Genomic DNA, 14,752 nt, shown 5'->3' with positions numbered 1-14,752 from the left:
TGTGAAGAAAGAAAGAAGAATCTCTTTTAAAAATTATCAGTCCATAGACATATTACTACCTGAAACATGTAGGTATATGGTTGTAACTTTGTGTTCAGCAGCTAAGCTTTGCCATTGTTGCTTAGTTGCTAAGTCCTATCTGACTCTTTTCGACCTCATGGACTGTAGCCTGCCAGACTCCTCTTTTCATGGAATTTCCCAGTCAAGAAAATGGAGTGGTTGCCATTTCCTCCTCCAGGGGATCTTCCTGACCCAGCGATCAAACCTGCATCTCCTGTATTGGCCGGCGGATTCTTTACCACTGAGCTACCAGGGAAGGCCAGCTAAGCCTTACTTATAGGAAATAAACACCTAAGGGATGACTGGTTACATTTCTTTTTTGTTATTGTTCAAAAGTGATTAGATGCTATAATCATCTCTAACCCTCACCATCCAATTAGTAGTCAAAGCAAACTTTGTATTTCATTTTTAACTTAAAAAGCTTTATCTTCAAGGAAATATTTTCTGAGAGGGATGTATAATAAGGAAAAGTATTTATATCATTTGTCTTTTAAAACTTGCTTGCAGGAAAACCTGTGTACATTTCACTTCCTCATTTTCTACATGCAAGTCCAGAAATTGCAGAACCTGTTGAAGGCTTAAGTCCAAATGAAGAAGAACATAGCACATACTTAGATGTTGAACCTGTAAGCAACTACATTATTGACCTGTTTGGTTTAACATTATTTTTTTAACGAAAGAAGAATTAAATTATCTCCATTTTCTCAATCACATTTATTGGTTATATTTATTGCATCACAATCTTGATAAATTACTTACTTTTATATCAAGGAAAATTACATTTATTTTCCTGTTGTTGCTTATGAGATGAAGTAATTCTGTTTTAGTTTTTTTAGCATGTGGAATTTTATAGACTTTTTTAATTGTTCATAGGTCAGAGAAAGCAATGACAGAAATGATTCTACTTAAAACAATTTGGTATAGAGTACGATTTTATGCTCATTTTATAACTTAACCGCAAGTACTGCTCACATGAAGGAACACTGTAGATTACAAGCAATTAAAAGATTTTACAGATATATATGCATTTGAGGTAAGATTCATTATACTCAGTGTAGGGAAAAATCTATTACATTTCCTATAGAGTAACAATTTTCAACTTTTCATTTAATATTCTCCTTTTCAAAGTTTAAATGATATGCCAGAATTTTAGGAGTCGCAATTCAGTTTAAAGAATAATAAGTAGTATTATAATTATACGCCTGATATATGGGTTCTGACTGATGTATACTTAATTGTGCAAAGTTCAGGATTTGTTGAAGGTATATGAGTTCTGGGTTTCAGTACTATTGGTGTGAATTCCTCAAAACCAGTTCAAATAAATATCATAAATTTAAATAAAGCCTAGGCATTAGTATGGGCAAAGGAATTTTGTGTGCCTGTATATGCATGGGCATATACATCTGTATACACCCATTCGTGTACACACAAAATTTAACTACGGAGAATTATGTGTGCCTGATGCAATATGTCCAATTATTATTTAATAGATTTCAAGTAGTAGAGTTTCACCTTCGGTAAAAATAAATTTTGGATTTATAAAATACTTTTTTTTAAGGAAGTGGATAATTAAGTTAGTTTGTTCTGTCTTTAGGTAACTGGATTCACTCTACAGTTTGCAAAACGGCTGCAGATCAATATATTGGTTAAACCAGCAAGAAGAATTGAGTGAGTCTCTTGAACAAGTTTCATTATGATTTTTAGTATTTTCTTGTAAGAATGAGAATCTATCTATGAAAAGAAGGGGAAAGAATATAAAATTCAAGTACTCTAAGTCAGAAAAATATCATACATTAACACATATATATGCAATCTAGAAAAGGGACACCAATGAACCTATTGGCAGGGCTGGAGTAGAGATGAGGATGTAAGAATGGATGTGTGGACACAGCGAGGGAAGGAGAGGGTAGAATGGATTGAGAGAGCAGCCCTGACGTAAACACACGACCATGTGTGAAACAGGTAGTGGGAAGCTGCTGTATCACACAGGGAGTTCGCTCAGTGCTTTGTGATGATGTAGAGGGGTGGCAGGCAGGCTGAAGATGGAGGGGGTTTATGTATACTTACAACTGATTCATGCTGTTGTACAGAAGAAATTAACACAACACTGTAAAGCAATTATACTCCAATGTAAAAAAAAAATCTGTTTTTTAAAGTAATATAGATGATCAGAGTTAATTAGCCCAAGGAATTGACCAAACACAGATAATAATAGGAGTCATGAAAGTGAAACTCTACCTGAACCTCTATAAAACAAAATGTTGGTAAATAGAAACAAAAGAAGGTCTACTGAAATTTAGGTAGCTGGACTAGGAAGACAGGCAGTGAATGGCCTGCATAAACAAATTGGTATGAGGAAAATATATATGCACAGAAAAAAATATAAAAGGAGATATGAAAAATTGTATCAGTTCAGTTCAGTTGCTCAGTGGTGTCCAACTCTTTGCGACCCCATGAATTGCAAAAGGCCAGGCCTCTCTGTCCATCACCTACCCCCGGAGTTCACTCAGACTCATGTTCATCGAATCAGTGATGCCATCCAGCCATCTCATCCTCAGTCATCCCCTTCTCCTCCTGCCTCCAATCCCTCCCAGCATCAGAGTTTTTCCAATGAGTCAACTCTTCGCATGAGGTGGCCAAAGTACTGGAGTTTCAGCTTTAGCATCATTCCTTCCAAAGAAATCCCAGGGCTGATCTCCTTCAGAATGGACTGCTTGTATCTCCTTGCAGTCCAAGGGACTCTCAAGAGTATTTTCCAACACCACAGTTCAAAAGCATCAATTTTTCAGTGCTCAGCTTTCTTCACAGTCCAACTCTCACATCCATACATGACCACAGGTAAAACCAGACCTTGACTAGATGGATGTTTGTTGGCGAAGTAATGTCTCTGCTTTTCAATATGCTATCTAGGTTGGTCATAAATTTCCTTCCAAGGAGTAAGCGTCTTTTAATTTCATGGCTGCAATCACCATCTGCAGTGATTTTGGAGCCCCCAAAAATAAAGTCTGACACTGTTTCCACTGTTTCCCATCTATTTCCCATGAAGTGATGGGATCGGATGCCATGATCTTCGTTTCCTGAATGTAGAGCTTTAAGCCAACTTTTTCACTCTCCTCTTTCACTTTCATCAAGAGGCCTTTTAGCTCCTCTTCACTTTCTGCCATAAGGGTGGTGTCATCTGCATATCTGAGGTACTTGATATTTCTCCCGGCAATCTTGATTCCAGCTTGTGCTTCTTCCAGCCCCGTGTTTTTCATGATGTACTCTGCATAGAAGTTAAATAACCAGGGTGACAATGTACAGCCTTTACGTACTCCTTTCCTATTTGGAACCAGTCTGTTGTTCTATGTCCAGTTCTAACTGTTGCTTCCTGACCTGCATACAGATTTCTCAAGAGGCAGGTCAGGTGGTCTGGTATTCCCATCTCTTTCAAAATTTTCCACAGTTTATTGTAGCCACATGTCAACAGCTACGTCATAGACAATAAAGCAGAATTAATGTTTTTCTGGAACTCTCTTGCTTTTTCCATGATCCAGCAGATGTTGGCAATTTGATCTCTGGTTCCTCTGCCTTTTCTAAAACCAGCTTGAACATCAGGAAATTCATGGTTCACGTATTGCTGAAGCCTGACTTGGAGACATTTTAGCATTACTTTACTAGCGTGTGAGATGAGTGCAATTGTGCAGTAGTTTGAGCATTCTTTGGTATTGCCTTTCTTTGGGATTGGAATGAAAACTGACCTTCTCCAGCTCTGTGGCCACTGCTGAGTTTTCCAAATTTGCTGGCATATTGAGTGCAGCACTTTCACAGCATCATCTTTCAGGATATGAAACAGCTCAACTGGAATTCTATCACCTCCACTAGCTTTGTTCATAGTGGTGCTTGCTAAGGCCCACTTGACTTCACATTCCAGGATGTCTGGCTCTAGATGAGTGATCACACCATCGTGATTATCTGGGTCATGAAGATGTCTTTTGTACAGTTCTTCTGTGTATTCTTGCCACCTCTTCTTAATATCTTCTGCTTCTGTTAGGTCCAGACCATTTCTGTCCTTTATCGAGCCCATCTTTGCATGAAATGTTCCCTTGGTATCTCTAATTTTCTTGAAGAGATCTCTAGTCTTTCCCATTCTGTTCTTTTCCTCTATTTCTTTGCACTGATCACTGAGTAAGGCTTTCTTATCTCTCCTTGCTATTCTTTGGAACTCTGCATTCAGATGCTTGTATCTTTCCTTTTCTCCTTTGCTTTTCGTGTCTCTTCTTTTCACAGCTATTTGTAGGGCCTAGCCAGACAGCCATTTTGCTTTTTTGCATTTCTTTTCCATGGGGATGGTCTTGATCCCTGTCTCCCGTACTATGTCAGGAACCTCCGTCCATAGTTCATGAGGCACTCTATCTATCAGATCTGGGCCCTTAAATCTATTTCTCACTTCCACTGTATAATCATAAGGGATTTGATTTAGGTCATACCTGAATGGTCTAGTGGTTTTCCCTACTTTCTTCAATTTAAGTCTGAATATGGCAATAAGGAGTTTATGATCTGAGCCACAGTCAGCTCCTGGGCTTGATTCGTTGACTGTATAGAGTTTCTGCAAAGAACATAATCAATCTGATTTCGGTGTTGACCATCTGGTGATGTCCATGTGTAGCGTCTTCTCTTGTGTTGTTGGAAGAGGGTGTTTGCTATGACCAGTGCATTCTCTTCGCAAAACTCTATTAGCCTTTGCACTGCTTCATTCTGCATTCCAAGGCCATATTTGCCTGTTACTCCAGGTGTTTCTTGACTTCCTACCTTTGCATTCCAGTCCCCTATAATGAAAAGGGCATCTTTTTTGGGTGTTAGTTCAAGAAGGCCTTGTAGGTCTTCATACAACTGTAGAACTTCAGCTTCTTCAGCATTACTGGTCGGGGCATAGACTTGGATTACTGTGATATTGAATGGTTTGCCTTGGAAACGAACAGAGATCATTCTGTCGTGTTTGAGATTGCATCGAAGTACTGCATTTCGGATTCTTTTGTTGACCATGATGGCTACTCCATTTCTTCTAAGGGATTCCTGCCCACAGTAGTAGATATAATGGTCTTCTGATTTAAATTCACCCATTCCAGTCCATTTTAGTTCGCTGATTCCTAGAATGTCGACGTTCACTCTTGCCATCTCCTGTTTGACCATTTCCAATTTGCCTTGATTCATGGACCTGACATTCCAGGTTCCTATACAATATTGCTCTTTACAGCATCAGATCTTGCTTCTATCACCAGTCACATCCACAACTGGGTATTGTTTTTGCTTTGGCTCTGTCTCTTCATTCTTTCTGGAGTTATTTCTCCATTGATCTCTAGTAGCATATTGGGCACTTACTCACCTGGGGAGTTCCTCTTTCAGTATCCTAATATTTTGCCTTTTCATACTGTTCATGGGGTTCTCAAGGCAAGAATACTGAAGTGGTTTGCCATTCCCTTCTCCAGTGGACCACATTCTGTCAGACCTCTCCACCATGACCCGCCCTTCTTGGGTGGCCCCATGGGCATGGCTTAGTTTTTTGAGTTAGACAAGGCTGTGGTCTAGTGTGATTAGATTGACTAGTTTTCTGTGAGTATGGTTTCAGTGTGTCTGTCCTCTGATGCCCTCTTGCAACACCTACCGTCTTACTTGGGTTTGCCTTACCTTGGATGTAGGGTATCTCTTCATGGCTGATCCAGCAAAGCACAGCCAGTGCTCCTTACCTTGGAGGAGGGGTATCTCCTTACCACCGCCCCTCCTGACCTTGAACGTGGAATAGCTCCTCTAGGCCCTCTGCCTGCGCAGCCACTGCTCCTTGGAGGTGGGGTTGCTCCTCCTGGCCGCCGCCCCTGGCCTCGGGCGTGGGGTAGCTCCTCTTGGCTGCTGCCCCTGACCTCGGACTGGGGTAGCTCCTCTCTGCCATTCCTGCGCCGTCGCAGGCTGGCACTCTCAGCTGCTGCCCCTGACCTCGGACATGGGGTAACTCCTCTTGGCCACCGCCCCTCAGGCTTGGGGTCCTCCTGGCTTCTGACTCTGACCTCAGACTGGGGTAGCTCCTCTCGGCCATGCTAAATGCGCCTATCACAGCCGCCCACACTAAGTGTATCAGCATGGTTATATCCTTCCATGTTGGCACCTAAGAGGTTTGCATCTCAACTCTTGCTACCAGCTTTATTACTGATACTCTTAAAGATTTAGAGATAAAATTCTTTTCTAATTTCTACATAAATTTAGAATATCTGCCCCTTTAGGAATGTCAAAACAGGCTACTAAAGAAAACTATGACCATTAAATGATTTGAAGGCCTATGTCCAAGAATTTCTGACTGAAGAAACTCTAAGCTGTGGATTAATGTATTCTTTGTTACCATCAGTTCAGTTCAGTTCAGTTGCTCAGTCGTGTCTGACTCTTTGAAACTCCATGGACTACAGCCCACCAGGCCTCGCTGTTCATCACCAACTCCCGGAGTTCAATCAAACTCATGTCCATTGAGTCAGTGATGCCATCCAGCCTACTCATCCTCTGTCTTCCCCTTCTCCTACCTTCAATCTTTCCCACCATCAGGGATTTTTCAAATGAGTCAGTTCTTCGCATCAGGTTGCAAAAGTATTGGAGTTTCAGCTTCAGAATCAGTCCTTCCAATTAATATTCAGGACTGATTTCCTTGAGGATGGACTGGTTTGAACTCCTTGCAGTCCAAGGGACTCTCAACACCACAGTCTTCTCCAACACCACAGTTCAAAAGGATAAATTCTTTGGCACTCAACTTTCTTTATAGTCCTATTCTCACATCTATACATGACTACTGGAAAAACCATAGCTTTGATTAGATGGACCTTTGTTGGCAAAGTAATGTCTCTGCTTTTTAATATGCTGTCTAGGTTGATCATAACTTTTCTTCCAAGGAGCAAGTGTCTTTTAATCTCATGGCTGCAATCACCATCTGCAGGGATTTTGGAACCTAAAAAAATAAAGTCTGTCACTATTTCCACAGTTCAACCATCAATTTGCCATGAAGTGATAGGACCAGATGCTATGATATTAGTTTTCTGAATGTTGAGCTTTAAGCCAACTTTCACTCTCCTCTTTCACTTTCATTAAGAGGCTCTTTAGTTCTTCTTTGCTTTCTGCCATAAGAGTGTCATCTGCATATTGGGGTTATGGATATTTCACTTAGCACTCTTGATTCCAGCTTGTTCTTCCTCTAGCCCAGTGTTTCTCATGATGTACTCTGCATAGAAGTTAAATAAGCAGGGTGACAATATACAGCCTTGACGTACTCCTTTTCCAGTTTGGAGCCAGTCTGTCGTTCCACGTCCAGTTCTAACTGTTGCTTCTTGACCTGCATACAAGGTTTCTCAGGAGGCAGGTCAGGTGGTCTGGTATTCCCATCTCTTTCAGAATTTTCCACAGTTTATTGTGTCAACACAGTCAAAGGCTTTGGTTTAGTCAATAATGCAGAAATTTTTCTGGAACTTTCTTGCATTTTTGATGATCCAAAGGATGCTGGCAATTTGGTCTCTGGTTCCTCTGCCTTTTCTAAAACCAGCTTGAACATCTGGAAGTTCACAGTTCATGTATTGCTGGAGCCTGGCTTGGAGAATTTTAAGCATTACTTTACTAGCATGTGAGATGAGTGCAATTGTGCAGTAGTTTGAGCATTCTTTGGCATTGCCTTTCTTTGGTATTGGAACGAAAACTAACCTTTTCCAGTCCTGTGGCCACTGCTGAGTTTCCCAATTTGCTGGTATATTGAGTGCAGCACTTTCACAGCATCATCTTTTAGGACTTGAAATAGCTCAACTGGAATTCCATCACCTCCACTAGCTTTGTTCATAGTGATGCTTCTTAAGGCCTACTTGATTTCACATTCCAGGATGTCTGCCTCTAGGTGAGTGATCATACCATCACGATTATCTGGGGTGTGAAGATCTTTTTTGTATAGTTCTGTGTATTCTTGCCACTTCTTAGTTTTCTTGAATAAACTCATGCAGTAATAATCCAATATGATGAAAAAACATATATAAAATAAAATTTCAACTTCTTTTGCTTAATTAATTAAATTGTTAAATGCTAATAACTTTCATTTGCAATTTAGAATTGTATCTAGTTTGTATTGAAATGGTATTTACACACATTTTGGAATGAGTTTATGGTGGTATTGCTCATTCCACTAGCTGGCCAAATATTTCTATGACAGTAGTTTCCAGAATTCAAAGTTTAGGTTTGAAGGGTTGTTGCCAAACCACAAAAGAGACTGGGGATTCTCGGCCTCTGGAGGAGAAGAATTCAATCCAGGGCCAGAGATGAGGCTTAATTGCTCAGAACTTTTGTGTAATAAAGTTTTTTTCAAAGTATAAAAGAGGTAGAGAAAGCTTCTGACACAGACATCAGAAGAGGGTAGAAAGAGTACCCCATCACTAGTGTTAGCAGTGGAGTTATATACTTTTAATCAGTTATTACAGTGAATCAAAACAATGTCTGGAGGTTGTAAAGACCTTACTAGACCCGCTCCCATAATTTACATTTTATGATAACAGGATTAGCCAGAACGTTTGTTTTTCCAGAAACTGTCCTCAAGCAGGTTACATTATTGTTATATAATCCTAAGGAATACAGAGGATAAAAAAGTTTGTCCTTTCTTCCTCCTTGAGAATTCCAGACCCCTCTCTCCTTGGGGACCCCGGACTTCTTAGCAACCTGCCTAGGAATTGACTCTCTCAGTTTCCTGGGCATCACTTGTTGAAAGAGAAAATAAATGATTAGCAAAAGTGAATCTAATTAGAAATATATATTAGAAAGATTCATAACAGTGATTATAAAACTCAGAAACAGACATAAAAATGTAAATTATTCATCACATGGAACAAAAATCAAGGAATTTAACCAAGACACAACAGCAACTAGCTTTTGAACATTCATGTATAGAGATAATTACTAACATTTCTGTTATACATGTATAATATATAATTATTTCCATAATTATTTAATATTTTATACTTATTTTCAATGTATATTACAGAGCATTAAAGCACCTAAAGCAGAACTATTTGGTGCCTATTCTTTGGCTTAATGAGGTTAGTATTTTTATCTATTAGTCACTAAAATAGAAAAAACCTTGGATGATTGAAAATTGAGTAAGTGTGCATAGTATTTGAAGTTGTATGAGTTTCCATTACTCATGTGGGCAAGTTTATACTTTATTAATTATATATATTAATTATATAATTAATTATTGTGAGAGAAGCAAGCCATGCAGAAATATCAGGATTATGTTAGATTTCAGTGTTTTTATTTTAGAAAGTACTTCCTATCATTTAAGATTATTTCCGTAATGCCTCTATTAAACACTATCTCTTGTCATAGTGCCTGTCATGGGGAAGGGTCATGCAAAAATGACATTCCAAATAACTCAGTGTGAATATTGTAGTGTTAATAAAAACCAACCAAGTTTATAAAGATGAGATTATAGTAACTGTAGGCAGTTTATCTCCTGCCAAGATATTTTTAGTGTAAAAATCATGGAATGGATTAGCCACAGAAATAGGAAATGCATTTTATAAGCCTTTAGAGAAAGAAAACTGCTGACCCTGATATTTCCCTGTGTCACTAAAAACATTCGTTGGGAAACTGGAAAATATTTCTGTAAGACCAGTATATTGAACAAGAAGTCAGTGTATTGAAGAATGCTATATAACATGTTTAAAGGGAAATGATTGTATTTCTCTAAATATTCCACCTGGGCATTTATTACCTTCTTTGACATGCAAAGAGACTTCCATTAGCTTGTTTTACAGAAAAAAGTAACTAAAATTTATGCAGTGTTTTGAAAAAAAAAAAACTGATACATAAATTGAAGGTTTTGAGTATTTTGCTTCACTAAACTACCCCCAAAACACTATTAACTTTATTACAGACTGCCACCATTGCTGATGAGAAGGAAGCAATGTTCATAGATCAAGTAACTGGAAAAATAAACCTCCTTCGCCTGGTACAAATAATCTTACGGAGTATTGGTACAGTGATGTTTGTTGCTTTTATGATTTCATACTGTGCATGCCAAGTGGGGTGTTAAATAAGTAAGTATATAATAAAAATTATATACAGCTTCTATAACATTAGTTTATATATTACTTGTTTTCATTTTATCAAAAAGAGGTTATAAATTAGGCTACAAATATTCCTAGATCTGTCTAGTCAACAATTGTTTTTAATTTATCTTTGAAGTTTTGAGATGTTTTTCCAGTGGTCATGTATGAATGTGAGAGTTGGACTGTGAAGAAAGCTGAGTGCCAAAGAATTGATGCTTTTGAACTGTGCTGCTGGAGAAGACTCTTGAGAGTCCCTTGGACTGCAAGGAGATCCAACCAGTCCATTCTAAAGGAGATCAGTCCTGGATGTTCTTTGGAAGGACTGATGCTAAAGCTGAAACTCCAGTGCCTTGGCCACGTCATGTGAAGATTTGACTCATTGGAAAAGACCCTGATGCTGGGAGGGATTAGGGGCAGGAGGAGAAGGGGACGACAGAGGATGAGATGGCTGGATGGCATCACCGACTCGATGCACATGAGTTAGGGTGAACTCTTGGAGCTGGTGATGGACAGGGAGGCCTGGCGTGCTGGCTGCAATTCATGGGGTCGAAAAGAGTTGGACACAACTGAACTGAACTGAATGTAAACTAAAACATAAATGAAGGCTGAATGAATAATAAGCCCCAGTAATACCAACCAGATGGCTACATTACATCTTTCTTCTGAAAGGAATAGGCTAAAGTATGAAATCACCACTTTTGAAAAATTAAAATGTTGCACAAAAGCTAAATGTGTTCTAACTTTTCATTTCTTGATTATTTCTAGCTAATTACTTTAAAATCATAAATAATTAATACAGACTAGGAAAGTTTATATATAAATGAAAATGGTAGATATTTGGGGAGACTGAAATTTACAAGAGAAAAGAAACTAGAAAGGTTTATTAAATAAGCTAGGAATTAAGGAGAAATAGAAACTCAATAAATGATAGTAAGAAAACAGGATAAATATGCTATTTTAAGATGAAGATAACATTAATATAAAGGATTACAGCATAAAACATGCTACAATCACAGTACAAAATCACAGTGTGTACCCTACATGTTTAATGTTGAAGCCTTGATGAATTATTACAATTCATGAACCAAAATTTAATACAATAGTATAAAAAAATAGAAGAAAAACAAGTCAATACAGTAAAGCCAGAGTTTACAGGAAAAATCAGGTACATGTGGACAGTAGGAGTTTAAGCAAAATTGAAGACGTGGCTCAGGTCTCTGTGTTTTAGTTATTAGTGCCTATGCCCCCTTGTAAATAGAGGAACACCTGACTCAATTTTCCCTAAATGAAGCCTTTAATAATCATATGTGGCATCAGTGTGGCCTGGTAGAGTGCAGGGAGGATTTTCCACTTACATTAGGTTCCATCCACGCTTCTTCCCAGGAAAATCAAAAAAATATATACAATCAAAATAAAAGCAATATACTTGCTATGAAAAATTACAACTTCAAAACAAGTCTTCTTACTCTCCTTTCAGATTGTTGACTGTATGCTGTCTTATACAGAAGTTCTGGAGCTGCCACTGATGATGACTGACCTTCTATTATGCACCAAAATTATGATAACTATTTTACATGAATTATCACAACTAATCTCGAAGAAAATTTTGTATTTCCAGTAGCCAGGGATTCACCAGCATTCATTCTATCTATCTTTTTGAGATATTATAGAAAATTTTAACAGTGCAAATCTGTTCATTTTTTAAATGTGACATCAGTCAAACTGAATTATTAAAACAGTGAAACAGGACATGCAACAGTATTTTCTGTATGTAAGAATGTGAACTTGGGCCTTGGAAGACCACTCAATCTTTTGTTCTGATGCTTTCTGCCTATATTTATTCACTAAAAAGATTGAATACTTCTGCCTACAATCCATCTGAACAGAATATTCAAAATGCTAATCTAATATATTCACACTGTAATGAAGGAAATATTGTATCACCTTTAAGACCTGTCATTAGTCAAGTAACAAATAAGTTATGATTAAACAAAGTAATACACATGACCATTTATACAATAGACAGAAAAGATTACCCAGTTAAAAGCCATATTACAACAAAACTTGTTCTAGTGGGAAATATGCTTTTAAAAATGAAGTGTAATAGTTGTAAATTCTTCTGAATTCTTCCCTGGAACTGTTACATGATATATTTCATCAATGCTTAATGAACCCTGAATATCCAGTATCTTGGGTCTCTATGTGGCTAAATTGAGGTGAAAGATGGAGAACTCTCTAATTGTCACTGTCACCAAGTATATTGATTTTTCTTAAACATCTGATTGTTGCAGTGGAAAGCTACTGCTCTTTACACAATTTTTTTTTTCTTTACAAACAGAGAACACTGTTCTCTGCAGATTACTTGATTTAATAGATTTGGAAGATTCATAGATATAGATTTCCTTAAACAGGCCTCATGTTGAATATTTAATAATTATGCCTGTGGGCAGACTTATAAACAATTGAAACATAAGAAGATGGATGTACAGGAGGGAATAAAGCAAAGATGGTAGACCTAAGGTATGGTTTTATTCACAGAGAGAATAAACCAATAGTCTTTTTTAAAGTAACAGTACATACACCACTAAATGGAGGATGGTCTGAAGGGACAGCAAGGAGTGGAAATGCTCATGCAGAGGAGATTTAATGAGTGACCCTCCTCATCTGACTGCATGCAGCTCTTGAGATCTGGAAAGGAGGCTTCCACGTTCCCTGGAATGGGAGAATAACTGCCTTATCCATGAAGTGCATCAGAGAATTTTTCTCTCCAGCTTGAGAAGCTGGGCTAATTACTAGAAAATAAGACATCTTCAGTATAAAGAAGGTCAGAATTACCTATTTTTTCCACAACTTTCTGATAAGTACTAAGTACTTACCTTTCTTCTTTCCAGGGAGCAAATGAGTCTTCACATTCATGCATCGGCTACATTAGGACCATTCTTAATATCGACCAACAAAATGAAGATTTGATATGCTTTATCTTTGCAAGCACACCTTATCTTCTAGTTGAAGAACTCGTGGCATTTTTTGTTTTGTTTTTGTTTTCCACTGAGCATAAGCACATTGCTAAAGGATCACTAAGATACCATCCACACTTTGAACAAAAATAGGTTTTAAAATTCAACATACCTTTTAAAATTCAACATACACACACAATTGAATTAAATTTCTACAGACCTCACTTATTCATGATACACTTATTTTTATTGGGTATTGATTTACTAATTGGTTCCCTGGTGGTAAATATGGAAGAGGACTGGACAACCTAAACAAATCCTGGATCTTGAACACTTGTCTTCCTCAAAGAGGAAATGTCATTACCCTTATCGGTGTCCCTGCAACAACACAGACCCCAAGACTGTTGGTACATTGCATTTCATGAGGATCAACTATTTTGAAAAGCATTTAAGAATGGTAACCAAATGCTTGGCCTCTGAACCATTTATTATACATTACTTCAGTTTCTTTCTTTATTGAATTGTTCATAATCATGCTCTCCTTAACAATATATGCTTATATTTTTGTCAATAGTTATGTAAATGGGTATGTAAAAGGATTTTGTCATTTTCCATGTTCATTAGCACTTGTGGAAAACTGAGTACATTTTGATCTTTTCCCTCAGCTGCATACAACTTATGCTTGGCAATTTCAGAATGCTGTGGGGACCCAGGTTTGAACTCTGGTCCAGGAAGATTCCACATACAGCAAGACAGCTAAGCCCAAGTGCTACAGTTACTGACGCCCATGCACCTAAAGACCATGCTCTGCAATGAGAGAAGCCACAAGGAGAAGCCCATGCGTCACAACAAGTAGCCCCTGCTCACCACTGCTAGAGAAAGCCTGCACACAGCAATGAAGACCCAGCACAGCCGCAAAGTACATGAATAAAACTAAAAAGAACCCTGTGCTAGTGTTAAAAGATGTAAATGAAAATAAAAAGTATTGCATGAAATGGTATGATGAGTAGAATGTGCATTAATGGTTACTTATTGTAATATTTCTTGCTTTCACAGTCACTGCAGAGAGACTGGTTTCATTCATTAAAAGATGCCCTTTCTTATTCCTGTGCTTTGCCTCATTCCTGTTGTATCACAAAACATTTAGTCTAATATTCTGTCTGAAGTAATCTATTTGAATTTTTATTTCTTTATACATTTGTATTTCTTTCTGAAACATTCTTTCTAAATTCAATCTTGACCACATTTTCCCAAATTAATTTTTATAAGGTTTTTCATTTTCTTTTCCTTTTTAAAATGCATTTCTTGAACTTTAAAAAAAAATGTATTCATTGATTTATTTTTGGCTGCACTGGGTCTTCACTGCTGCCCATAGGCTTTCTCTAGTTGCAGTAAGCAGGGGCTAAAATTGTGTGTGAGCTTCTCCTTGTGGTGGCGTCTCTTGTTGCGGAGCTTGTCTGCAGCAAGAGAAGCCACAAGAAGCAGCCCACATGTCACAACTGGCAGCCCCTGCTCACCACTAGCTTGGGCTCTAGGGCGTGTATGTCTCAACAGCTGCTGTTTGTGGGCTCAGTAGCTGCAGCACATGGGCTTGGTTGCCCTGCGGCATGTATAATCTTCCCAGACCAGGGATCGAACTCA

General features: G+C 38.1%; 1 protein-coding gene across 7 annotated transcripts in view; it reads left to right on the top strand.

Annotated features, from left to right (window-relative positions):
- Positions 1-14,106, top strand: part of LOC101102230 (platelet glycoprotein 4-like) — a 75,317-nt gene extending 61,211 nt beyond the window's left edge. For 2 of the 7 annotated variants that reach the window (XM_012176565.5, XM_042248473.1), the window contains 4 exons: positions 568-686; positions 1,655-1,728; positions 9,086-9,140; positions 9,980-10,884. In XM_012176565.5, the coding sequence (XP_012031955.1) occupies positions 568-686; positions 1,655-1,728; positions 9,086-9,140; positions 9,980-10,138 (407 nt within the window). In that variant the 3' untranslated portion in view covers positions 10,139-10,884. Of the gene's footprint in view, positions 1-567; positions 687-1,654; positions 1,729-9,085; positions 9,141-9,979; positions 10,885-13,776 lie in introns of those variants that run through there. The other 5 variants (XM_012176569.5, XM_060414611.1, XM_042248474.2 and 2 more) reach the window with 4 other exon arrangements.
- Positions 14,107-14,752: the final 646 nt, after the last annotated feature.

Source organism: Ovis aries, chromosome 4, assembly GCF_016772045.2.
Source record: "Ovis aries strain OAR_USU_Benz2616 breed Rambouillet chromosome 4, ARS-UI_Ramb_v3.0, whole genome shotgun sequence".
NCBI classification, from domain to species: Eukaryota; Metazoa; Chordata; class Mammalia; order Artiodactyla; family Bovidae; genus Ovis; species Ovis aries.
This window is presented reverse-complemented; position numbering and strand designations above follow the sequence as displayed.